Source organism: Nyctereutes procyonoides, unplaced genomic scaffold (genome assembly GCF_905146905.1).
Source record: "Nyctereutes procyonoides isolate TBG_1078 unplaced genomic scaffold, NYPRO_anot_genome, whole genome shotgun sequence".
NCBI lineage: Eukaryota > Metazoa > Chordata > Mammalia > Carnivora > Canidae > Nyctereutes > Nyctereutes procyonoides.
This window is the reverse complement of record NW_026575142.1, coordinates 65,551,291-65,577,954: the sequence shown is the minus strand read 5'-3', so window position 1 is coordinate 65,577,954 and position 26,664 is coordinate 65,551,291. Positions and strand designations below refer to the sequence as shown.

Genomic DNA, 26,664 nt, shown 5'->3' with positions numbered 1-26,664 from the left:
TGCTCTCTGGCTTACACGCCCAGCTGCCCACCAGGTTAAATTTCCATCAAAGACAGGAGCTGCGTGGAAGGAGCCACGATGTCCTTCGACAGATGAATGGAAAAGGAAGCTGTGATCTACATATACAGTGGAACATTGCTCAGCCATCAGAAAGGATGAATACCCACCATTTGCTTCAACGTGGATGGAACTGGAGGGTATGATGCTGAGTGAAATAAGTCAATCAGAGAAGGACAATCATCATATGGTTTCACTCATGTGAAATATAAGAAATAGTGAAAGGGTTATAAGGGAAAGGAGGGGAACTGAGTGGGAAAAATGAGAGCGGGAGACAAACCATGAGAGACTCCTAACTCGGGAAACAAAGGGTTGTGGAAGGGGAGGCGGGTGGGGGGTTGGGATGACTGGGTGATGGGCTTGAGGAGGGCACTTGAGGAGATGAGCACTGGGTGTTATACTCCATGTTGGGAAATCAAATTTAAATTGTAAAAAATGTTAAAAAATTAAAACATAAAAAAACAAAACAAAACAAATGACAGGAGCTGTGTCTTGTTCAACATCGAATCTCCCATCTAGCACAGTATCTGACCCGGAGCAGGTTCTGGTTATGGAGTGAGTGAATGTCTTATCGCCAATGTGTTTTTTTCATGGGGTGGTGGTGGTGAGGGCCAGAGTGGAAACAGGGCAGATGCCAGGAGCAGTCAGTGAAGAGAGGAGGCTGGCCTCTCTGGAGGCAGACTCCCCCGGGTGATAGTTCTGCCAAGGGCCAGACAGTTGAGAGGCATGCTGAATCCTCGTTAACTACCATCCCTTGAAGGTGACTATAATTGACTGCTGAAATTTCAAATGTATTGACACATTTGATGCATTTGCCAAAGTGGTTTTTAGCGACCTGTATCTCACACAATAAAATAGGGCAAAGTTAAAAACTGAGTTTGCTTTAGATTTGTATCTGCCACCATCTGTTGGTTCCCGGATCCGGGGTTATGTCATTCTTATTTTTACATTAAACATTACCAGGAAAAAAAAAGGAAAGGAAAGGGGGGGATAAAAACTCATGTAGGGAAATTCTGATTTCACACAGGCTTGACAGCGTCTCTTTCTTCTCAGTGATCCTAGACACAGAAGACAACAGGAAGATGTCTTACTGAGAAAGACCCCCTTCAATTTGACCATGAGTCAAACAAGGAAGCAAAATTCCTCAAATGGAGAAACTAAACCCCGGACTTCATTTGTGAACAAATTCTTCAGGGGCTCAAAACTCATGTCCTCCAAAGCTGGGAGCAGAAAAGGAACCAATGACCTTGAAACTGATTTCCAACCCAGCAACGACGTAAAGGAAACAACCACCTTAGATACTGGTAAACTTCTGACTTTTATTTATTTATTTATTTTATTTTATTTATTTTATTTTATTTATTTTATTTTATTTTATTTTATTTTTAGAACAATCTTTTCCCCTAGAAAAGACCATCTGGGTTAAGCCAAACCTAATAGGAGTCTCTATTCTAAGCATTCTAATCACTTTAAATACTTTGCTAATTTTCCTTTTAAATTATCAAAAATAATGTAACACTACAGGAAAGTTAGAGAAAAATACCTTGTTTCCTTTCATTCTAACACAAATGATCACTTCTTCAAGATTCTTTTCAGTCTTTTGTTCATATGCACGCGTTTGTGGTCCATCAGCCAATCAACAAACATTGAGCACCTACTGTATGCCAGCCACTGTTGTATTAGAAATGCAGCCACAAAAAACGGGGCCTCATGTATACAAGGAACTGAACACAAACATAATTTCAGTGTGATAAGTGATATGAAGAAAAATAAAGCAGGCTAAGGAGACAGAGAATGATGGATGGGCTATACTCCAGATGGAGAGTACGGGGAAGGAGTCTCTGATTTGGTGGCATTTGAGCAGAAATCCGAATAAAGTAAGCTGAGTAGAATGAATGAATAAAGCCAGTCACATAAATGTTGGCGGCAATAGCTTCCCAGGCAGAGGGAACTGTAAATGCAAAGGTCCAAGGTGGGACTGGGCCTGGCATGCTTGGGAGTGAGCCCTTCCATGGTCAAGGGTGTTGAAGTAAGATGAGAAAGGATGAAGGCCAAGAGTAGTAGGACAAGTCACAGAGGTTCGTCGGAGCCAAAGTGGACATCTTTTGCAATTAAAATAGCTTACAAATCCCTCTTGAGCTTACGTGGAACTCTGATCCCACTTCTAGAACATATTATTATACTGCTGAATCCCCACATGGCAGATACACAGAGAATGACGTTCATGTGCCCAATTGTGACAGCTGCATAATACTCCATCCCATGCGTTTGCCATAATTACTTAGGTTTCTTTTTGGTCCTTCAGTGAATATTTTTGTCTTCCCCTCCGGCTTATTCCCTGCTTCACTGTATTTCAGCCTTTTTTTTTTTAGTATGAATTTTTAGAACAGAGATGACAAATTCAAGGGTTAGGAAAAATCAATGTTGCCAAAGCTATGTGTCATATACAACGTCGTTACTATATTATCTGTGAGATTAAATGTATTTTTTAAACATGTTAAACTTTTTATGCAAACATACAGAGAAGTAGAGAGAATAGTAGAAGGACTCCCCATGATCACCTCCCTCTAACAATTACCAACCCATGGTCAATCTTTTTTTTTTTTTTTTAAGATTTTATTCATCCATTCATGAAAGACACAGAGAGAGAGAGAGAGAGAGATGCAGAGACACAGGCAGAGGGAGAAGCAGGCTCCATGCAGGGAGCCCGACGTGGGACTCGATCCCGGGTCTCCAGGATCACGCCCTGGCAGCACTAAACTGCTGAGCCACCCAGGCTGCCCCCCATGGTCAATCTTGTTTCATTTATACCTGCTCTCATTTCTGTCAAATTATTTGTATCAAATACCAAAAATAATATCGTTATAATACGTGAAAGTAAATTGAGTATATTTTAAATATATTTTGGAAATAGGAAGTTAAAGTCTACTTTAAAAAAAGAAAAGGACAACCTCTATCAGAAAATTGTTGATATTTGTTCTAAAGTAAGAATTGAACCTTCCGGAACATGGTTCATGAATACCCACAATCATGATTAAATTAGCAGTGCAAGGCCAGGCACTGGTTATCCCGGCTGGGCAACACTGGCCATTCAACCATGTTTATGGCTTCTCCATTTCCATTTTTCCCAAAATTCAGTGGCTCCTGGAGTCCTGTTAATTTTGCCCCCAAAATGGTTCTTGGAGCTGGGTCTTCCTCTTCGTTGCTGTTCTGGACTTCATTGTTTTTTTTGCCTGGACCACTGGGACAGCCTCCTGACTGGTTTCTCCACTTCCCCCCTTGCCCTCTTGCCAACTTGTCCTCCACAGCGCCACGGGGTTCTCTTTCTAAGTCACAGACAGGATGTTTTTCACCCGCTTAAAATCTTTCCCTGAAGTCTTTCTTGCCTTGATGAGAAAGTCTCCACTCCCAAGTGTGGTCTTCAAGGTGTTTGCGATCAGATGGATCTCTCTTCATGACCTCTGCCTCCCCCTAACCTCATGTTCACCCTCTACTCCTGACTTCAGATATACCTGCAGTTTCCTGAAGTGGCCTTATTCTTCCTAAGGGGTTTCCTGCGCCTACAAAGACCTTCCCTCATGTCACCATCCTCCTCCCACATCCCTCCCCCACTTCTCCCTCCTTCATGTCCACCCCACCTGGCTGACTCTTGCTCACCCTTAGGGTACGATTCAAGTACCCCTTTCTCTTACAAGCTTGCCAAGACCTGCCCACGGGGCCTGAGGTACTTATTGTTACTACCGTGTGTCACCATGCACACCCTCTGCACACTTCCACCATTGCACGTCCCCTCTGTCTTGTGAGTATGGCTTCCTTGTCTGTCTCTTCCATTAGATAGGCAGCTCCTTGAAAACAGGAACTTGTTATCTTGGTTCCCTGTACAGCACCACCCAGTTACAAACATGTAATAATGTTTTATGAAACCACTGGGATTCTTGGTCATTTATAACCCAGATACCCGCCCTTATAGATTTGAGTTGGAAAAGAACTTAATGTGAGGATACTGCTTAGCTCACAGAATTGCATGGAGAAGGCAAAGGCTTGGCTCAGCAGGACAGCAGCCAGGAAAAGGCCCTGAATCACTCATCCAAACTGCTCACATGTGAAAACTTTGAACTCTCCATGGAGTGCCAGTCATCCTACCTCAGCCAACTGGTAGCAACTCTGTCTCAATTGTTTTATATCTTCAGCTGTGACATAAGCTATCCTTTGAAGAAAGGGTTTTATGTATAAAAAAAAAAAGAAAAGAAAAAAGAAATATATGGTCTATAAGGACATGTCCAGGGATCTCATGAATTGACGCTCATATTTATACTCAGGCATCTGATAAAGGTTTATCATGTTGATTTTGGTGATTAAGGAGCTTTAAAGGTAATAATCATTCATTCAAGTATTTGTGCATTCGGTAAATATTTACAAAGTACCTCTCATATAAAAGGCACTGCAGAGACCCATCTCCCTGGGAGGCCCCAGTAAATGAGAAGTGAACCAGGCGGGAATTATAGTCTCTTTTATAGACGAGTAAACCAAGGCTCAGAGAAGTTAAGTGACTTGCTCACCCGAGGGACCCATGATTTGAGCCAGGTCTTCCATGTGCACTGTCTGAGATTTGCCAATCATGGCAAACGTTACAGAGCACCCAAGTCGGATGTGGTCTGAGGAGATTCCTGAATCTATCAATTGGTAGGTCACTGCTGGTGACCTCTGAGAAATTATTTGTTTGGACCGGTAAATGCGGCCACCAGAACATAGAGGGTTAATTGGTGAATGTGGTGAAGGGGGCCCAGCAAGTACAAACCACTGTTTCCAAACATCTGACAGTAATCATTTCCTAATGACAGACAAAACAGTAGCTTGAGGAGAAAACAAAGACGCTTTAGTGAGGCTGGAACTTGAGCTTGATTGTAGGTTGAGCCTACGGAGATAAAAAGCTGGAAAACAGAAGACAGAAACCATCCAGTACCATGTGGAGAGATTTTTTTTTTTTTAAACACAAATATTTAAACATACACCCATCCATATAATGGGCTTTGGAGCAGACTGTCCTGGGTTCAAATTCTGACTCTGCTACTTCCTAATTAACAGTCGTTCTGTCTCAGGTTCCAAATCTATGAAATAGTGTGATTGTGACTGCTTGCATTAAGTTCACAGGAAATGCCCTGTTCTCACTGGCCGTGTAAGAGTAAGTTACCCACCCTTCACCCCAAAACCACCACCCTCTTGGGCTCTACCCAAAATTAGAGTTGCCAGATAGAACACATGCAGTATTTGGAACAGACTTTTACTAAGCAATGATTCCTTGTTTACTCGAAGTTGAAATTTAATTGGACAGGCTGTTTTTGTTTTTCCTACATCTGGCAACCTTCCCCAACATAAAATTACGTCTGTCGTGTCCAGTGCACGATACAGATGGAAGGCCGGAGGGAAGAGGTAAAACGGTGGGTGGTGCTGCCTCTTACTGGCAGACTGTGGCAACACCAGCCACCCCTGCAAAGATGTGCACCCTGAAGGTGTTTCCTGAAAAATAGCCACCAGGACACCCTGGGAGGAGAGGTAGAGTTTTTATTATTCCCTAATATTTAAGTCAACATGGATTACTACTGAAATCCCCCTATTAGTTTTCTCTGGTTCTTAGTAGATTTCTTTTTTTAGCTGTGTGGTGCTGCCCTTTGTCAGGGTCAGGAGAGTATCACTGCACATTCGGGACTGACACTTTCATATTGAATTCCAGTATATTCTTTTTTTAAAATATTTTATTTATTTGAGGAAGAGAGACAGAGACAGAAAGAGACAGAGACAGAGAGAGAGAGGACACAGCGGAGGGAGAGGGAGAAGCCGACTCCCTGCTGAGCAGGGCCCCAGGGCCCCAGGGTCATGACCTGAGCCAAAGGCAGACCCTTAACCACTGAGCCCCCCCGGGGGCGTCCCCAGTACACTCTTTTATATGTTTTAATTATACATTTTCATCTCTAAAACCTCCTTGAAGTTACTGTCAGTACCTGCAGGTTCATCCTTCCTTACAAAACTGTGATGTGTCTTACATGTGTCTTACGTGCGGGCCGGTGGAGTAGGAGGCCACTGGCGCTAACAGGTGCTCAGCGCAAGTAAGGCTTCCCCTGCCCGGTGCCACCGGCCGTGGAGCGCTGCACCCAGAAGTCGGCGAGGGCCGCCGCGTGGTCTCCAGCAGCAGGAAGGCCCAACGAGGCTTTCTTTTTTCTTTTTTTTAAAGATCTACTTATTTATTTAGTCATGATAGACATAGAGGGAGAGAGAGAGACAGAGAGACAGAGAGAGGCAGAGACCCAGGCAGAGGGAGAAGCAGGCTCCCTGCAGGGAGCCCCATGCAGGACTCAGTCCTGGGTCTCCAGGATCACACCCTGGGCCAAAGGCGGGTGCCAAATCGCTGAGCCCTCCAGGGATCCCCCCCAATGAGGCCTTCTGAGCGCGTGCTCCAGCAGGGACGGAGACACCCCCCTCCCGCACCCCTCTTCCTGGGCCTGTCAGCTGCACGGGGCAGGGGACGGGGCAGCTGTCATCGGCTCCCCGTGGCAGCTGGGGCTCCCCGTGGCAGCTGGGGCTCCCTGGCAGGGATCGCAGCGCCTGCCCTTCTTCCCCTGTTTGGTCAAATGCCTGCGATCCCCATGTCAGCAGGTGCCAGACGCGTCTGTGTGTCCAGCGGGGCGCTGGGCCTCGAGGCCGTGCTGCCCGGTGTCCCCCTCCGGCCGGGACCGGCGCCGCCCGCAGGCCGAGGAGGCCAGGCCACGAAGGCAGAGCCCTGAGCTCCTCGGGTCCTCGGTGGGCAGAGGCCGGGTGGAGTGGTCAGGCCCAGCTCCCGGAGGCAGGACAGGGCACGTGCGGCCTCCGGCCTCCGGGGGCTGCTCCTTGCCCTCCTGGTGACCTTGCAGAGGGTTGGCCGGCTCTGTCCTGCAGCCTTAGTGCGTCCCCCTGCGGTTCACAGCCTTCTCCTCCGCTCTCACCGCGCAGCTAAGCCTCTCACCCCAGACACCGCGTCGGGATCCAGGATGGAGAAGAGCCAGCACCTGCCGCCCCAGCTGGGCCCGACGGCCGCAGACCGGAGTCTCGATCTGAATAACCGCGGACTGACGCCCGGGGACGTGAGGGCAGTGGGTCTGTATGCAGTGGGTCTCTCCCTGGGGTGGAGATAAGCAGGCGAATCACACTCATTACCCGCCCGGCCTCGCAAGGTCTGCAGGGCGGCTCCAGAAGGCTCAGGAATAGCAGCTGGGCCACTAATATTTTTAAAAAATTAAAAAAACAAAACAAAACAAGTCAACTGCTCCTTCCTCAAGCTTCAAAGATTTGGGCTGAGTTTAGGAGGAAAGTTAATTTGTGGGTTCTTCCTGAGGACTTTGCCCCCCCATGTGGATTGCTCCTTACTCCCTGGAAAGCATCTATCTTGCCTATGAGAGAAACTCATGCAACTCACCCCTAAAGCTGAGCCCCCCCCCCCCCCGGGAATGTAAAGGGGCGTCGTGCTCAGTTACCTGTGGCATGAAAGTGGAACTACCAGCAATTATTGCTCACGACTTTTGTACTCAAAAGCGTAACCAGCACTTGTCACACGCCAACAGGACTCAGGTTGTGAAGACCCCCCTCCCCACACAACTACTGCCACCTTTCGTTTCCCTTTTTCTAAGATACCTTAAGTCTTTCATGAAGCTGGATGGGTCCACCAACGCAGAGTTATCAAAAGAACTGAATTGTGAGGGAGGGGCCCGTGACTATTTTAGTTAAAATCCATGCCATTGTGTTTTGGGCAATTCTCTTAAGAGAAACGCTAACCATGCCTGTGTTTCCAGATGTCCGTGTGTCAGAATTACTAGCAGAACTTGTGGAAGTGCAGGCACTTGTGTTCAACCCAAACCACCGACTTGGGGTCTCTGAGAGTGGGCCCCAGCGATCTTGGTGTTTTTTGTTTTTGTTTTTTTCCTTTTCACTGTGTTCAATAGACTTTTATGCTTCATAAAGGTAGGATTTTGGTGAACAAGTTGAAATTGAAGGCTAGTGAAAACCAAAAACCAAAACCAAATTTCACTCCTAAGCACGGCCTCAGAGTTTTGGGAGGTCTGGAGCTGCTACTTCTGACTGCTGCCCTTAACCTTCAGGACAGACATCTAAAGGCAAACAAGCCAAGATGCCTTACCCACTCTAGGTTGGCATTTCCACTCTTGAGTCTCGCTGCTTCAGGAGATAAAAAGGGCCTTTGAGAATCTTTTTCACAGCCAGTAACTTCATTTTAATGAGCAGTGGCAGGTACTCAGAGAAGGTTCCAGTCAGGCTTCATGCCTGCCTAACCCTCCACATGTTGGTCTATTTAAATATAAGGGGCACTTTTTAAGGTGGTGATACCCAGGTAATCACGATATAAAGAAAGGGTAACAGGTACCCTCAATCTCAGCAATCCTGGCCAACACAGCACTCCTCTGGCTCTCAGCCTGAGGATCCAATAGGATGAAGGGGTGAGGGACTTCAGAGTGTTTTGCAAAATAAAAGGACTAGACCACATATCACAGTGACAGCGGTAGTCACAGTAGAATTACCGTTTCTGCTCCAATACAGGAGCTCCTGTGAAATCTTATGAAGATACTGCTGCATTTTTAGAGTGCATTTATCTGGCAGAAATAGAAAATGTCCTAGGAAGTAGGAAATGTAAACATCATGGTCTCGCCAACTGCATGGCTGAGGGATCCCTGCTTTGCTGCAAGTCAACACGTCCACGCCTCCCTTCTCTCTTACAGGGCAATAGGCGTTGGATCCTATTTACTACCAGTTGCACATGACATATGCAAATCCATATTTTCTTTTGTTCGCCTCCAGTTGCCTTGCTGCCTCTTCTCCCAGACTTGGAAACACTGGATATTTCCTGGAATGATGTTGTCGGTGGAACCCTCCGTTCAATCACCCAGCAAATGCATCTTGTCAGCAAGCTAAAAATCCTGAGGCTGGGAAGTTGCAGACTTACCACTGATGATGTTCGAGCCCTGGGTATGATGAATGCTTCCCTGGAAGCAGCTTTGAAGAGTCAAGGGCAAACTATCTGGGTCACACCCCCTCGGGTGCTCATGGATGAGAGCATATGGGTGATGGAAGGCCATGCTGAGCACTTGTATAACTTCTAAAAAGCTGGGCAGCCTGTACCTAGCACTGTGGTAAGCCCCAGGACAGAGAAGGGAACAGGGCTGGCCAGATGGACACCTGCTCTCATGGATTTTAAATGGAGATAATTCGGCAAATTTGCTTACTCTCGGTCTGTTGCTTGTCTATGAAATTGAGGAGTTGGGGTAGGTAATGATTATCTTCCAATTCTGAAACATTCTCTTCTAAATTCTTCTGCTCCCACTTAAAAAAAATTTATGCAATGTTATTTTTTAAAATTTTTATTTAAATTCAATTAGTTAACATATAATGTATTATCAGGTTCAGAGGTAGAGGTCAGTGACTCATCAGTCTTATATAACACTCAGCTCATTACATCACATGCCCACATGCCCTCCTCAATGTCCCATCACCCAGTTACCCTGTGCCCCACCACCCCCTTCCAGCAACGCTCAGTTTGTTTCCTATGATTAAGGGCCTCTCATGTTTGTCTCCCTCTCTGATTGTGTCTTGTTTTATTTTTTCCTCTCTTCCCCTATGATCCTCTGCTTTGTTTCTTAAATTCCACATAGGAGTGAGATCATATAATTGTCTTTCTCTCTGATTGACTTATTTCGCTAAGTGTAATACCCTTTAAGTCCATCCACGTCATTGCAAATAGCAAGAGTTCTTTTTTATTGGATGGCTGAGTAGCATTCCACTGTGTATATATAGACCACATCTTCTTTACCCATTCATCTGTCAGTGGACATCTGGGCTCTTTCCATAGTTTGGCTATTGTGGACATTGCTGCTGTGAACGTTGGGGTGCAGGTGCCCCTGTGTCTTTGGGGTAAAAACTCGGTAGTGCAATTGCTGGGTCACAGGGTAGCCCTATTTTCAACTTTTTGAGGAACCTCCTCACTGTTTTCCAGAGTGGCTGCACCAGCTTGCATTCCCATCACCAGGGCAAGAGAGTTCCCCTTTCTCCTCATCCTCACGGACGTCATCATTTGCTGACTTGCACATGTTAGCCATTCTGACAGGTGTGAGGCGGCATCTTGTTGTGGTTTTCATTTGTGTTTCCTTGATGCCGTCCACTCTCATTTTAAAAAATGGATCAAAACAAGATTTTTACATTAAAAGCAATGCCTTAAATAGAACTAGAGCCTCAATTACGTTATATACCCAACATAGAATGACATAGAGTGTAGGATAAAACGTGTCATGCTACTAGCCCAAGTCCTTTGTTACAATCCTTGCTGGTTTTGGATGCCATTCATATTTTTAAAAATTCTTTTGGTCTGACGTGTCTTATTTCAGTGGCATGTTTTGAGCATTTACATCTCGGCAAAGATTTCTATAAAAACAACACAATTCTTGTCAAATGTCTTCTCTCGGATCCCTCTGTAGAAAAATCAGGGTCGGTTGATGCCCCCAGCCCACCCTTCCTGTAGCTGAGGAGAAACACCATGCATCTCGGAGCTGCCCAGGTCTTTGTTCAAAATTCTAACCCCCACTTCCAGCTAGCTTTGTGGCCATGGACAAATTATTTAACCTTCCTGAGCCTCAGCTCTCTTATCTCTGAAATGGGTTTGATATCAACCTCAAAAAACTATGGTGAGGATTGAATAATTTCTGTGAAGCACTTACTACATGCCTGGCACATAGTATGTGCCCAACGGTGGATAGTTCCTCCTCTCTCTATTCCCTCATTCAGAATTAACGTGCAGTGGTTTTATGTGATCAGTTTAGCCCCACTGGTTAGCAGCTGGTTGTTGTGTAGCAGAGTTGCGAATTTAACTCACTGCTACTCAGGCATGAAAAGAAAATGTAGTCTGTTTACTTTCTAGGATTAATTTTTTTTTTTTAAGAGAGATCTTCTGTCCTTAGGAAATCAGGAATTGGGATTTCTGCCTTGGGACTTGTTCTAAACTTACCCGGTTCAGGAGAGGGTCTGCATCTTTGTTGCCAAGATGTTTTGTAACCAGCTCCCTCTCCCAGAGTCCCTCTTCTCTCTGGAGGGGCTTCTGCATCTTCCCCCATCAGAAGGGACTTCCCTTAGCCTTGATGGCAGATGGGGTGCAGGGAGAGTAAATGGCTTAAGGAGAAGAGACCATAAATGAGGAGACGTTCCAACATTATCGTACCTGTTAGAGTTGCTCAGTGTAGGATGATAGATGCAGGACCGCCCAGGACATGGACGCTGCAGACAGGGCTAATCGGCCACGTACTCTCTGTCTCTGGCCCTGGGGAATGCTTCAGGGCTCTAGAAAGCCACCCCAGTGGACCGGCAATGGCACACAAAATGCCACCCGTGCTGGGAGAACACGCATTTAAACCTGTGGCTCCTGGGCTCTTGAAACCTGAGTCCACACAGCGAATAACCAGTGGTAAGAAGTAATCCAGGCCCAGAAGCCCACAGGACAGTGGAGAAGAGGCTTCGAGAAACGGGGGACTTTCCAATACTCTTACTTGTCCAGTGTTGAGATTGACTCTGCACGTTGAGAAAGTGCATTTTCCATGCAGGTGCCTCTCTGCTCTGCCCAAGGTAGTGGAGGCCATTCCCAAGGCTGATTTCCCCTGGTCACTTCCCTGTCCTCTCCCAGCCTCCCAGGTGGGTGGGTTTCCGAAATGCCAAGCCCCCCCCATCCTCCTCTACTCCCCAGGGCTGCACCCCTGCTACCAGCTGCCAGCGCCTTGTGCGGTGTGACCTGTTCTCTGCAGCGCTCGGTTCAGTTGCATGTGATACTCTTGATGTCAAAGTGAGCTTCACCCCTGTGGCAGCCGGCGCCCTGTCTGCCCCACCTCGTCCCCTGGCCTAGCTTCCCCATGATGCTGGCCCCAGGCAAGGTGGAGGAGAGAAAATTAGCTGGAATAGTACAAATATTTGCTACCACAGAAATAACTCCGTGAAACCTCCCTACTGACAGGTGGAGTTTTTGCTACAGTGATTCTTGCACATGGGTGTGGCTTCTGAATTTTGGAGGGACCAGAACTGCTGTGCCTGTAGATATAGAGGCTCACCCTGCTGGGAACAGGTAGCAGCTGGGTCCTTTTCTTTGCCCTGTTCCTCTGCCCCCAACCAGTCCCTGGGCCAGTCATTATTATCCCATGGTAATGGTTGTACTGATTTTGACGTGGGTCCCCTGCTCTGTGGGTCAGCAGTCAACCCAGTCTTTGGGCTGTTTTGTAACAGGAGAAGCACTCGAGGCAATACCTGAACTGGAGGAGCTGAGCTTGTCCTGGAACAGTAGGGTGGGAGGAAACTTGCCTCTGATCCTCCAGAAGTTCCAAGAAGGGAGTAAGATACACACGCTTGAGCTTGTGGATTGTGACCTCACATCAGAAGACGGGACCTTTGTGGGTAAGTGGAATTTGGAAGAGTCCTTTCCAGAAAATTAATGTGAATAGGCCCCATGATGAGGCAGCCTGAGAGTCAGTGTGGGTTGTGCTTTCTCTTCCCTGAGTTGGAAGAGTGACTCACTGTATCCCCAAGGGTCACAGGAGGCTGCCCCCCTCCTGCCCCAACATACACACCCTGCATTTTTACTGAGTTGCTCTTCTTGTTTGGATTCACCTCCCCCTAGGTGACTTGCTGCCCGTGATGCAAAACCTCGAAGTACTTGATCTTTCCATTAACAGAAACATCGGTGCCAGTCTGAACAGTATTGCTCAGGGGTTAAGAAGTACCTCAAATCTGAAAGTACTGAAGTTGCATTCATGTGGATTATCACAAGACAGTGTCCGACTATTGGGTGAGTTAGCAACAACTGAGGTTTTTATATGCATGTGTCATTTTAGTTTATATTCAATTTATTTTATCTTATTTATTTACTCATGAGAGACACACAGGGAGAGGCAGAGACATAGGCAGAGGGAGAAGCAGGGTCCCTGCAGGGAGCCTTATATGGGACTCGGTCCCAGGATCACAATCTGAGCCAAAGGCATATGCTCAACCACTGAGCCTCCCAGGCGTCCCTATATTTAATTTTTTAAGCTGTTAGAAAATTCAACAAAATATAAGATGATGGGCAATTTATATCTTCTTTGTCTTACTCTTCTCTAGATCTTTTATGGCAAGGGTATGCTTTCATGATTATAAAAATAACCTTTTAAAATGGCTGTCTCTGAAAAGGCCAGGCTATTTTGGGTTTGAGATAGACACTGGGCAAAAGAAAAGTTACTCATGCTCCTAAAGCTCTCCATTTCCCCCTTGCTTTGGAAAATGTCAGCATTATTTTATGCTCAGTTAGTAGGAAGGACTTGGTACAGATAAAAAGAATAGCTTCAGTGGCATCTGTAGGGAGAACATGAAATGAAATTGTGTTTTCCCCTCCGACTTTCAGAGCCCATAATATCCTTCTCGCTGGCAGTGTGAGCGAGCCTCGGATTCTGTGAAATGCCAGTGCTCCAGGGTAGGAGGGGGAGCACCATCAGTTGCAGGGTTCTACCAAAGGCCTTGGCGCTCTGTGCAGATCAGAGTGTGCGGGGCGTGTGTTTGAAGCCACTGTCAAGTCCAAAGAGGGCCAGTTGGCAGGAAGTCTAAAGTTCTGCCTCCGTCTTGGCTTTTCTCAACCCAGTGTGCCTTCTCGATCTTCCTCCTACACACCTGCCCACTCCCCTGTTCCACACCTGCCTCCCACCCTATAACCTGTCAGAATGGGCCTACTGACTCTCTTCGTAGATGCTGCTTTTCGGTACTTGTGTGAACTGAAGAACTTAGACCTTTCCTGCAACAGGGAGCTGGGTGGAGGTTTTGAAGACTCCTCAGCTCAGCTGGCCGCGCTGGAGCATCTAGAAGTCCTGGATCTTCACCAGTGCTCGCTAACGGCCGCCGACGTGGCATCTCTGAGTAAGTGTGAACTGCGGGGCCAAGGAAGGGCTTTTGGAACCTCAGTAGAGGTTTGGAAATTGTCAAATTTGGGGTGTCCCCCTAAACTTGGTGTTTATGAAGTCCTCAAAGGTGTCAAGTCCTAAAAGCCCAGTGAATGCCCCAGTCTTGTATTTGGCACGATGAGGTGCCCGGGAACGCCGGGGAGTCTAAGCTCCTCCTGCGCGGGTCTGTAGACGATGGACGTGGCACTTGGCGGAGAAATTTTGAATATGTGTTTGTTGCTGCTTCGAAATGACTCTGTTTTATAGCCAAAAGTGAAGTCAAGCCCCTGAGATACAAATGAAATCACAGAAGAATTTGGGGCGGAGGGTGCCTGGGGGTCCATTATGACCTCAGGTGCCTACACTTACTTTGCACAGTCGGCACAATCCTGCAATTAAGGCACGTGCTAGAGAAATGCCGTTGCCCACAACGAACATCACACGCACAGCCTGGGGCCAAGGGCTTTATTCCTTCTGTGGCCACAATGTACCTTCAAAATGCCTCCCGAATCTGACCCCAGGTCACCCTCTAGACCTCTGTACCCTGGTCCGGGCCACTGTCATCTCATGCCCAGATTGTCGCAAGTCCAAACGGTCTCCCTGTTCCCCCTCTGCCCTTCCGACCTCATTCGCTAGCCCTTCCCTCCTCGACATCACCCCAGCCCTTGTCTGTGCTGACCTTCTGTCCCTGGGGCCTTCGTCCCTGCCCCATCTCCGGATCATGGGCCCCACTGAAGGAGCACCTCCAGGGTCTCTCCTTTGGTCAGGTACAGGGGCTGGCACCCAGCCTGCACCCAGGAAATGCTTGCTGGATATGATTGGATGCATGAATCAATCAGTTAAGAACAGGAGTAAAAGGAATTTTTTAGTTGGTTTTAGTACCATTTGGGAAGGAGAGCAATAAAATAGGTTCTTAGGTCTAACATCTGTATGTTAGACCCGCTAAATGACATTTTAGGCTCCCGACTATGTGAAAACTGAGAAGAGTTCAGCCTTTTTTTGTTAAAAATTTTATTTATTTATTTGACAAATTATTTATTTATTTATTTATTTACTTACTTACTTACTTACTTACTAGCACAGCAGGGGGAGCAGCAGGCTCCCTACTCAGCAGGGAGCCCCATGTGGGACTCAATTCCAGGACCCTGGGATCTCACCCTGAGCCAAAGGCAGACGCTCAACCACGGAGCCACCCAGGCGCCCCTAGCCAACAGCTTTTGATTAATCATCTAATGGTACGAGGCACTGTGCCACCGGCTAAGGGAAAGTCACCATCAGGAGCCCCAGCCTGGTAGGGCGGACATAAACCAACTGCATGGGGAAGAGCAGAGTGCTAGGGGGGCTGCAAGGGGAAGAAGCGGTTACCTCCGCTGGGATCCCACCTGCCTGCCTCTCTTGCCTTCCCATCCTCCTTCCCCCGCCTTCCACAAACGTCCATGCCTCCCGTGGCCTAGATTCTGCTGCATACTCTGGGCAGGAAGTGGGCCTCACACACAGAGCTCACCTCTGCTAGGGTGATCTGATAGTGGCCGAGGGGTGATGTGGCTCAGGGGGCCCTGGAAGGCTCTGAGGACGTGAGCCAGCCCCACAGAGACCCCAGCATTTCCCACACCGGAAGGAGCCAGGGCAAAGGCCTGCAGGCAGGAAAGGTAGCAGGAAGACGGCGAGGCAGGGGGGCCTCCTGGCCCCGCAGGGCCCTCAGGCCACCACGCCAGTGCTATCACCAACAGCCATCGGTCCTGACTGCCTGACTTCACTGCCTCCCTCATACTCAGTACTTTATTCGGAGAAAAGAATGATGGTATCGAGCACTAATTGAGCAGCTAATGTGTTCCAGTCAATGTACCAAGTACCTTCCATATACCAGGACATTTGACCTTCCCAATGACCCTGCGAAGTACTGTTATTATTGTTGTTATTGCAATAACTGAGGTTGAGAGAAGTGAAGTCACTTTCCTGAAATCACACAGTTCTTTAGCAGCAGAGGCAGGACGAGAACCCAGTTCTGCATCCAAGGCCTTTGCTCTTAATGTCTAGGCTGGAGAGAGGCTTGGAAGCAGCCCAAGCGTAGCTGGTGTGTGTGTATGTGTGTGTGTGTGTGTGTGTAAGGTTGTGCAAGGGAGGGGATTGTGGGACCCACATAATCAGCCTAAAACGTGTCACTGCTGACATTTTAACAGCCCAGGTAATCCCTTTACTGTCGAGTCTTCAAGAGTTGGATTTATCTGCCAACAGAAAGATGGGCAGCTCTTCTGAAAACCTACTCAGCCGACTCCGATTCTTACCGGCCCTGAGGTCCTTACTGGTCAACGGTTGTGCTTTGGAGAGCGAGACCTTCGCCGCCCTGGGTAAGAGAATTCGCCAGGCCCCCGCAGGCACGCACAGCAACACGTGAGAACACATACTCCCTACACAGGAATTTCATCACGACACTCAGCCACAGGCAAAACCGTGAAGCACCAATTTGTCTGCTTTTCAGGAAATGTGCTCTCTTAAAAGTGGCCTTCTGAAGGCCAGAGGAATGATTCTGGCATTTGCGAATTGAACATTAAAAATCCAAAGTGTATGCAGCCAACTCTGGAGGTCCAGGTTTCTCCGAGGTGCCAGCACAAACCAGGCTGCCGGGAGTCTGCAGGGAAACTGAGGCAATCACTAGTGTGCGAGCCTCGCTGACTGCCCAGCACCTACTTTCTGGCAGGATTCGTTGTCCTGTCTAGGACTCCGGACCTGCTTGAGGTCACGGATGCAGTCTGGCCTCGGTCAAGGGGCTACAGAATCTGGAATGTCTGTCTCTTCGGGGGCAAGAACATCACCTGCAAGGAGACGGAGATGTTTTGAGGCACAGGCACTTTGCGTCATTTTTCAGAATTCACCACCCAGGTGGAGAGCATTGTGGGGGGGGGTCCCCAGGACGACCTTTCAGTTCAGAGATTCCCTAGGAAGACTCACAGCTCTCAGCGTATCACTGTACTACTCACTGCTGCGATTTATTACAAACAAAGGATACAAAGCAAAACCAGCCAAGGGAACGGTGAGTGGCGCGAAGTGTAGAGGAAGGCAGCTGCAAGCTTCCGAGAGGCCTCCGCCAGTGGAGTCACGCAGGACACACTTCACTCTCCTGGCGACTTCTGGCAACACGAGGGAAATGACGCCTTCCAGAGAAGCTCCCCTGAGCCTTCCGTCTGGGGCTTTTGTTGGGGACACGTGCGGTCACAGGTCATGTTTCCCGGCCCAGAAGGAGGGCTGGTGTGCAGCGTAAGCCATATAACGGGTAGACACACAGTTTAGGCGCAGCGAGCCACTCGTACTAGGTAAGGAATGGTTGCAACACATCTAAACCCCAAATTCCCAGGTACCAACCAACCTTGCAAGGAAACCTTTTGGGGGTTGCAGCCTCCGGCCTGGCCGGTCAACTCTGTTTTTAGGCACACACGCAGGCCAGCAGGCTTGCGTCCTGGTGCTCCCTGGATGAGGATGAAAACAGAGTGCTCCTCTCTAATGCTCGGGTGTTATATGCCAGCTGACACTTCATGAAAAATGAATTGTTTTATGGGCTATGACTCATGAAATAAATATGTCCTATCAATAAAGTAAGCTAGTTATTAATATCTGTTAACAGAAATGAATGCATATAATTCTCTTCGACTTCCAAGAACTCTATAGTTAGGGCACGCTCGTCCCCCTTTTGGCCCAAATACTTTGTTCAGCCGGCGCAGACTTGGTCCCTGCTGTGAACTACGCCCACCCCTCTCACAGCATTGCTCATCTTGTCCCCACATCTGGATGGGGAAAAGCAGCAAGATATGTACCTTTCAGATCTGGAGTCCTTCACCTGGGTCAGAGGGTCCATGGGGGGCTGCGCCTGGGGGAGGGGGCTGTGAACTCCCCAAAGTCGACTGTGGTTACGTTGCGGGGGACGCGGGTGGTACATTCTCTGGCTCCACAGCACCTGCTGTCAGATTGCCTAAAACTCCAGTCCTGGCTCGACTCTTGTGACCTGAGATACTTAACATTTCTGTCTGTAAAATGTAAAATGGAATAGTAATAGATACTTCGTGGGGTTGTAATGATTAAATGTGCTGACACCTGTAAAGTTCTTGGAAAGGTGCCTGGCACATAGTAAATGCTCAGTGAATGTTAGTTGTTAATATTAACTATGGGGAGAGAATCTATCCATTTCATTTACAAAGTAAATTGGATCTTATCATTACTCAGTTTAAAAAGACACCATGGGGATCCCTGGGTGGCGCAGCGGTTTGGCGCCTGCCTTTGGCCCAGGGCGTGATCCTGGAGACCCGGGATCAAATCCCACGTTGCGCTCCCGGTGCATGGAGCCTGCTTCTCCCTCTGCCTATGCCTCTGCCTCTCTTTCTCTCTCTGTGTGTGACTATCATAAATAAATAAAAATTAAAAAAAAAAGCCACCATGGCAGCCCATAGCATCCCTTGTAAAATCCATATTTCTTCAGGGGGCCTAAAAGGCCCCAGGTGATGTGGCCCCAGGACCTCTCGGCCACTCTCCCCCTTCCTCCCTGAACCAGTCTCAGCTGGTTTCCTTTGGTTCCTTCCCCTCTCTGAGCTCTCCCTCCTCTCCAGGCCTTCCTGTTCTCTGGATGGAATGTCTCCCACCCCTGCCTACCTCCTGTTCCTTCCTGGGAGGCTCTGACTTCAGGTCTCAGTGTAAATGCTCCCTGTTAAGACAGCCTCTCTGATCTAAATTTTTTTTTAACATTTTATTTATTTGTTAATGAGAGGCACAGAGAGAGAAAGAGAGGCAGAGACACAGGCAGAGGGAGAAGCAGACCCCATGCAGGGAGCCTGATGTGGGACTCAAACCTGGGACTCCAGGATCAGGCCCTGGACTGAAGGCGGCGCTAAACTGCTGAGCCACTCGGGCTGCCCGCCTCTCTGATCTAAATTAGGATCCCCTGTATGTTTTTTTATAGCCTTTATTAGAATTTGTAAGAACATATTTATTTGTGTGTTTTTTCTCAATGTATCTATTTCCCCCATTTTATAAACCTCCTCGAAGGCAAGGCTTATGCATATCTTCACTGCACAGCCTAACCACATTTTAGGTATTTCTGCATATTACTTAAGCAAGTAAACAAACTTTTCAAAGGAGTCTGTAATTCCCAAAATGATTAGGTAAACTCAAACACACACACACACACACACACACACACACACGATACATTCCACTGCTCAGGATAATGTCCATTTAGGGAAGTTCTACAAAAAATAAATAAATAAATTTAGAGACAACATGATGCCTCTAGTTGGAAGAAGCTGGATATATATTTTTTGAAGATTTTATTTATTTATTCATGAGAGAGAGAGAGAGGCAGAGACATAGGCAGAAGGAGAAGCAGGCTCCATGCAGGGAGCCCCAAGTGGGACTCGATCCCAGGACCCCGGGATCACGCCCTCAGCCGAAGGTGGATGCTTGACCCTGAGCCACTCAGGAGCCCCTCAAAGCTGGATATTTTTTAAAGAAATTTTTGTTTTTAATTTTGTGTCTTCTGCGATCAGAAGATAGAGCTCTTCCCAATTACTGCTGCATAATGAATCATCATCAAGTAGGTATTACATTAAATTATATCATCTGAAATAAACCTATCATTCAATTTGAATTAAGAAGTAAATCAAGTAGGGACGCCTGGGTGGCTCAGTCAGTTAAGCGTCTGACTTGATTTTGGCTCAGGTCATGATCTCAGGGTCATGAGATTGAGCCCTGTGTCGGCTCCCTGCTGGGCCTGAGCCTGATCAGGATGCGCCCTCGCCCTCTGCCCCGCCCTCCTTACATGCCTGTACTCTCACTCTCAAAAACAAAAACAAAAAAAAGAAGTAAATCAAGTAAACAGATTTCTCCACATCACTTTTAGAAGAAAAATTCCATTTCTTATTCATAAGTCTCTGTACTATGCAGGTCGGAGGCATTTTTTTTCTTTTTTTTTTTAAGATTTTATATATTTATTCATGAGAGACACAGAGAGAGAGAGAGGCAGAGAGGGACTCGATCCCAGGACCCCGGGATCACGACCGGAGCAGATGCTCAACCACTGAGCTACCCAGGTGCCCTGGGATCCCCTTATTAGATACTATAAACGGATATATATTTGCCCCTTCTAAAGAATAACATCTGTTATTCTTTAGAAAGAAGAGTGGAATTAAAGCATAATTAACTATATCTAGGGAATAAGTTGTTTGGGTTAATTTCAACATTGGGGTAACTGAGAATTAAGTAGAACCTCTTTCAATCTCCTTTAAAAATCTCTCCAGAATTCACTAGTTCCCACCTTGTCTCTGTAGCTGCAGGGAGGGAGGCGCAGACATGCTTTGGTATTTCAGTCCTGAGCAGGTTTGGCCCTCGGCGCTGAGCTTCAGCCGCGACCTACCCGGGAATATGTAAAACCAGGACACGTTCGGGAAATCTCCACCAACTGTCCAAATCCTTTGCCTCTTCCTCCTCTTCGATGGGAACCAAAGGAGAAAAACCCCAGCTGGTTGTGAATTCCACTTAATCGAGTTTTACTTTTCTAAAGTTTCCAACATTTCCGCCCAATAAAAACAGACAACTTAGGTTGTGGTCATGAATTTCAGGCAAAAGGAAACGGTCTCCGCAGCTTCCTTATCTCAGTTACAGTCCTCTGTTGCCCCAGGTTCCTCAGTTCCAAAGAGGGAAGCCTAAGTGATCGCTGTTCTGTATCAATTTTAGCTGAAGCCTCCACCTACCTGCCTGCTCTGGAAATAGTCGACCTTTCTTGGAATAAATGTGTTGGTGGCAACCTGAAGCTGCTTCTGGAAATGCTGAAGTTCCTGGCGGCCCTTCGAGTGCTGAGACTGAGCAGCTGTGCCCTGGTGACGGAGGACGTGGCCCTCCTGGGTTTGTACCTACTGGTCCCCGCGCAGTCCGGTGGGCACGGGAGCCCGGTGCACCTGCGGCGCAGGGAAGGGAGGCGGGAGCGCAGCCAGGCCTCCGGCGGAGCCCTCTGCACACCTTCCCTTCTCTCTGCTTAGGAGAGATAAGGGTGAAAATGCATAAGGGAGCGATGGGCATAGACACTGCAGTGGGTCATCCCAACGTCAGTGCCTCACCTTCCCCACACAGGACAGTCTTGCTCTCCCGGCAGCTCCGGGACACTCAGACTTCAGTAACCTAGCATCTCCCTTCACAAAGTTTGCCCTGTCCACGTGGCACCCACACTCTTACTTTTTTCTTTTTATATTGACTCTTAAATGCTTTTATTTAAACAGGAGACTGACCATCACCATCACTGAAATATGGGTATCACTTCTCATAGACAGATGTTATTAGACTGTTGCCAGCTGAAGGCTTAGAATAGAGGTTCATTCTCTCTTTATTAGAAAAAGGGGAAGAGAGGAGCTTAAAGACATGCTAGCATCAATCTGACCCTTTCTCCATGTCAATTTAGAAAGATGGAAAGAAAAAAAAAAGAAAGATGGAAAGAGATTTGAATAAGGAATAGCTTTTGCACTGCAGGATTCCAGAGGATATAATACGTTTCCTAAAAATCCCCTAAAATCACCCCTGTATTGTCCTCTTCCCATTGGAAACAGGGAATTGGAGAATACATCCACTGCACTGCAGGATTCCAGAGGATATAATACGTTTCCTAAAAATCCCCCTAAAATCACCCCTGTATTGTCCTCTTCCCATTGGAAACAGGGAATTGGAGAATACATCCGTGTCTTTCATCTACCCACATCTGAGCACTCTGCAGACATCAGCCACCAGATCTCCAAAGCAATGAGCACCCCTCCAAAAGATTTTTAGTGACTGACAAGTACTATTACTATGTGCAGTTGCTACTGCCACTTTTATATTGCTTGGATTATTTTAACAAATGTTCTTTAAGAATTTCCTAATCACTTGCAGCTTATTTTTTTCTTTTGTAAATAACAGCACTTTCTCAGAGTAAACTATAAAAGTATTTCCATAGCCTACAATCTTATTACCCAGATTTTAAAAATATGTAATAAGTATAAAATAGTGAAATAATTAGGATACTCACATGATTGGAAAATTCAAACAGCACAGGAAAGTTAAAATTATGTCTGGGATTTCCTTTAAAATACAGTAACATGATCACCTAAAAAATCATACAATCATCTCAGGACATGCAGAAAAAAACATTTGACAAGATTCAACATTCAGTCATAAAACTCTCAACAAAGTGTGATTAGAGGGAACACAGCTCAACGTAATAAAAGTCATATATGTCAAACCTACAACTAATATGACCCTCAGTGGTGAAAAACGGAGACCTTTTCTTCTAAGCTCAGGAACAAGAGAAAGATGTTTACTTTTGCTACTTTTATTCAACATAGAAGTCTTAGCCACAGCAGTCAGACGAGAAAAAGAAATAAAAGGCATCCAAACTGGTAAGGAAGAAGTAAAACTTTTTTCACTATTTGCAGATGACCTAATATTATATCTAGAAAACCCTAAAGATGCCACCAAAAACTATTAGAACTGATGAATTCAGGAAAGCTGCAGGATGCAAAATCAATATACAGAATTCTGTTGCATTCTTATACACTATACACTAATAATAAAACAGCAGAAAGAGAAATTTAAGAAAATAATCCCGTTTACAATTGCACCAGAAATAATAAAATACCTAGGAATAAACTTACCCAAGGATGTGAGAGACCCATACTCTGAAAACTACAGGACACTGATGGAAGAAATTGAAAACAAATGGAAAGATAGTCCATGCTCACGGGCTGAGAGAACAAATATTGTTAAAATGTCCATACTACCCAAAGCAATCTACAGATTTTTTTGAATTTTTTTTAATTTTTATCTATTTATGATAGTCACAGAGAGAGAGAGAGAGAGAGAGAGAGAGGCAGAGACACAGGCAGAGGGAGCCCAATGTGGGATTCGATCCTGGGTCTCCAGGATCGCGTCCTGGGCCAAAGGCAGGCGCCAAACTGCTGCGCCACCCAGGGATCCCCAATCTACAGATTTAATACAATCCCTATGAAAACACCAGCAGAATTTTTCACAGAACTAGAACAAATAATCCTAAAATTTGTATGGAACTATGGAAGATCCTGAATAGCCAAACAGTCATGAAAAAGAACAAAAGAAGAGATATCACAATCCCCAATTTCAAGATATACTACAAAGTTGTAGTTATCTAAACAGTATGGTACTGGCACAAAAATAGACATGTAGATCAACAGAACAGAGCAAGGAAGGACCCAAGGGGAAAAAAATCTATGCTCATATGAGCAAGTAATCTTGACAAAGGAGGCAAGAAAAAACAATGGGAAAAAGTCTCTTCAATGACTGGTGCTGGGAAAACTGAACCCACTTTCTTACACCACACACAAAAATTTTAAATGGACTAGAGACCTAAATGTGAGACCTGAAACCATAAAACTCTTGGAAGAAAACATAGGCAGTGATCTCTCTGACATCAGCCTTAGCAACATTTTTCTAGATATGTCTCCTCGGGCAAGGAAAAAAAAGCAAAATTAAACTATTGGAACTACACAAATTAAAAGCTTTTGCACAATGAAGGAAACCACCAAAAAACATGAAATGCCAACTTAATGGGAGAAAATATTTGCAAATGATATATTCAATAAGGCATTAATATCCAAGATATATAAAGAATTTGTATAATTCAATGCCAAAAACCCCAAATGATTCAATTTCAAAATGGGCAGAGGAACTGAAGAGACATTTTTCCAAAGAAGACACACAGATGGCCAACAGACACTTGAAAAGATGCTCAACATCAATAATCATCAGGGAGATGCAAATCGAAACCATAATAAGGGAGCGCCTGGCTGGCTCAGGCATATGGGAGAGTGTGTGACTCTTGATCTTAGGGTTGTATGTTTGAGCACCATGTTGGGTGTAGAAATTACTTAAAAATAAAATCTTAAAAAAATGAAGTATCATACCTGTCAGAATGGCTAAGATTAAAAAAAAAAGACAAGAAATAGCGAGTGTTGGAGAGGATGTGGAGGAAAAGAAACACTCATGCACTGTCGGTGGAAGTGTAAATGGGTGCAGCCACTGTGGGAAGCCAAAGAGAAGTTCCTCAAAAAATTAAAAATAGAAATACCATATGATCCAGTAATCCTACCACAAGTACTTACCCAAAGAAAACAAAAACACTAGTTTGAAAAGATATATGCACCCCTATGTTTATACCAGCATTATTTACAATATCCAAGATAAGGAAGCAACCTAAGCGCCTACAGATTGATCAATGGATAAAGAGTGAAAAAAAAAGTGGATAAAGCGTGGTACACACACACACTGCAGTATTAGCCATAAAATAGAGGTTTGTTTTTTTTTTTTTTGATACACACATTTTATTTCTTTATTTTTCAAGTAAGCTCTGTGCCCAACATGTGGCTTGAACTTATGGCCCAGTGATGGGATCATTGCCTCAATGATCTTGAACTCAAAATCAAGTCACATACTCTACGGACTGATCAGGTGCCCTAAGAATGAGATCCTGCCATTTGTGACAACATGGTTGGACTTAGACGATATAATCCCGAGTGAAATAAGTCAGAGAAAGACAAACACTATATGATTTCATTTATATGTGGAATCTAAAAATACAAGACAAACGACAAAAAACAGAGTCTTAATGCAGAGAACAAGCTTATAGTTACCAGAGGGAAGGTGGGTGGCGAATGGGTGAAATAGATAAAGGGAACTAAGATGTATAAAAATAAATAAGTCACGCAGATGAAAAGTACAGCTTAGAGAATGCAGTCAATAATATTGTAGGATAAATAAACAAAATATAGTTGTATCTCAGAGGCATTATGGGGTTGGTTCCAAACTACCACAATAAAGCAAATATTGCAAAAAAAAAAAAAGAAAAAAAAACAAGTCAAGTAAATTTTCTGGTTTCCCAGTACATATAGAAGTTATGGGTACACTGTACTGTGGTCTACCAAGCCTGCACTACCTTAGCCACCTCACTTTGCTGGTGCAACCTGAGGGGGGGGGTGCTTCCAACAGGAGCCGGCTGGTCACCAGTAGGGAAGCTGTGACAGAGTCCTCTCGGGTCACTGACGTGGAGGCTGAGTGAGGCGACCTCCGAGGCCCCTGCCAACTCTGAGATTCTGTGTCGCTCGTCTGATCTCTAGTCCAGGCCTGCATTTGCTGGCAAGGGAAGCACGCGCGGCTTGCTTTGGGCGCCTCTCCTAGCTCCTCTCACACCTGTTCTTTTCTCAGCTTCATCACCAACTACTATTTAGCAGGTGCCCTTTTAGTAGTACTGCGATGTGTGCCCCTCAAAGGGAGAAGTGTCCTATGAACTGGAGGTCCCTAAGGTGACTTCGAAATCACCCAGGTGTATCTTGCATGTGAAAAGTGCTCAGTTAAATACTTGTTGAATGAAGAATGGTGGAATGAGCAGTGGACAATTCAACAGCATCAAACAGCAAGAGGACTATTGACAAATGGTCCTCGGTTAAAGCCAGCGAGCCACCACTCCCCACATTGAATTAGAGTCTGCAGGCAGGGCTGGGAACTCTACTGGAGCGTGGAGCCAAGAGCAGAAACTTGACAAAAAAGATATTCTTTGGGGTGGGATTTGGAAAGGAAAAAAGCAGTCCTCAAGCTGTACGTGGGCTTGGGTCCTAAAGTGACTTCAGACATCCTGGATAAAGCTGCTAGCCAGTAACAAATCCTTAGGAACCACCAATCTTGTCATCACTAATCTTGGAACTACTGTGCTACTGGAAGCGGCAAACAGCCACTGGAGAAAGTGTTCTTGTATTTTAGCATTCGGTGTCATTTTATTTTTCAGCATCGGTGATACAGGCGGGTCATCTGGCCAAGCTGCAGAAGCTCGACCTGAGCTATAACGACAGCATCTGTGATGCAGGATGGGCCATCTTCTGCCAAAATGTGGGGTTCCTCAAAGAGCTAAGCGAGCTGGATATCAGCCTTCGGCCCTCAACCTCCCGGGATTGCGGACGCTGGTTTAGACACTTGTTACGTGCTGTCGCCAAACTTTCCAATATCACTGAGATAGGCATGAAAAGATGGATCCTCCGCACCTCACAGGAGGAAGAACTAGAACATTTTCAGCAAGATCACAGAGGCAGCATTCACTTTGAGCTGGGCGAGGGTCAGTAGGCTGGCCTCCCAAGGCGTCACTACGCTATAGGAAAAAACATGAATGAGATTCCTTCATTCAGTGTAATTAGAGTGTCAGCTTCTGGGCTGTTTGGTTGGCCCCATGTTACAAAAGCGTTGTAAAGGGACGCCTGGGTGGCTCAGTGGTTGAGCACCTGTCTTTGACTCAGGGTGTGATCCTGCAGTCCTGGGATCGAGTCCCACATCAGGCTCCCTGCGTGGAGCCTGCTTCTTCCTCTGCCTGTGTCTCTGCCTCTCTCTCTCTCTCGTGAAAAAGTAAATAAAATCTTTAAAAAAAAGTGTTGTAAATATGTATCTAGTAATCTAAGCACGATTTTACTCTCTAATGACAAGGATGCCCTGCATCCATGGACTTCCATTTATTCTGGATGTATAGTTCACTCACTGTGTAGAAGGCCTGCCAAAAATGTTAGATTTTGGTAATATGCTTCCTTTTTTTTCTTGCCCTGGAATTTTCTGCCTC

General features: G+C 46.1%; 1 protein-coding gene across 1 annotated transcript; it reads left to right on the top strand.

Annotated features, from left to right (window-relative positions):
• LRRC31 (leucine rich repeat containing 31) lies at nt 1-26,424 on the top strand. Its single transcript, XM_055308247.1, has 10 exons — nt 1-197; nt 1,111-1,361; nt 7,042-7,185; nt 8,896-9,063; nt 12,352-12,519; nt 12,743-12,910; nt 13,840-14,007; nt 16,211-16,378; nt 20,748-20,915; nt 25,849-26,424. Exons 2-10 carry the CDS (start codon nt 1,175-1,177, stop codon nt 26,178-26,180), a joined length of 1,671 nt encoding a protein of 556 aa, XP_055164222.1. The 5' UTR covers nt 1-197; nt 1,111-1,174; the 3' UTR covers nt 26,181-26,424.
• Nucleotides 26,425-26,664: the final 240 nt, after the last annotated feature.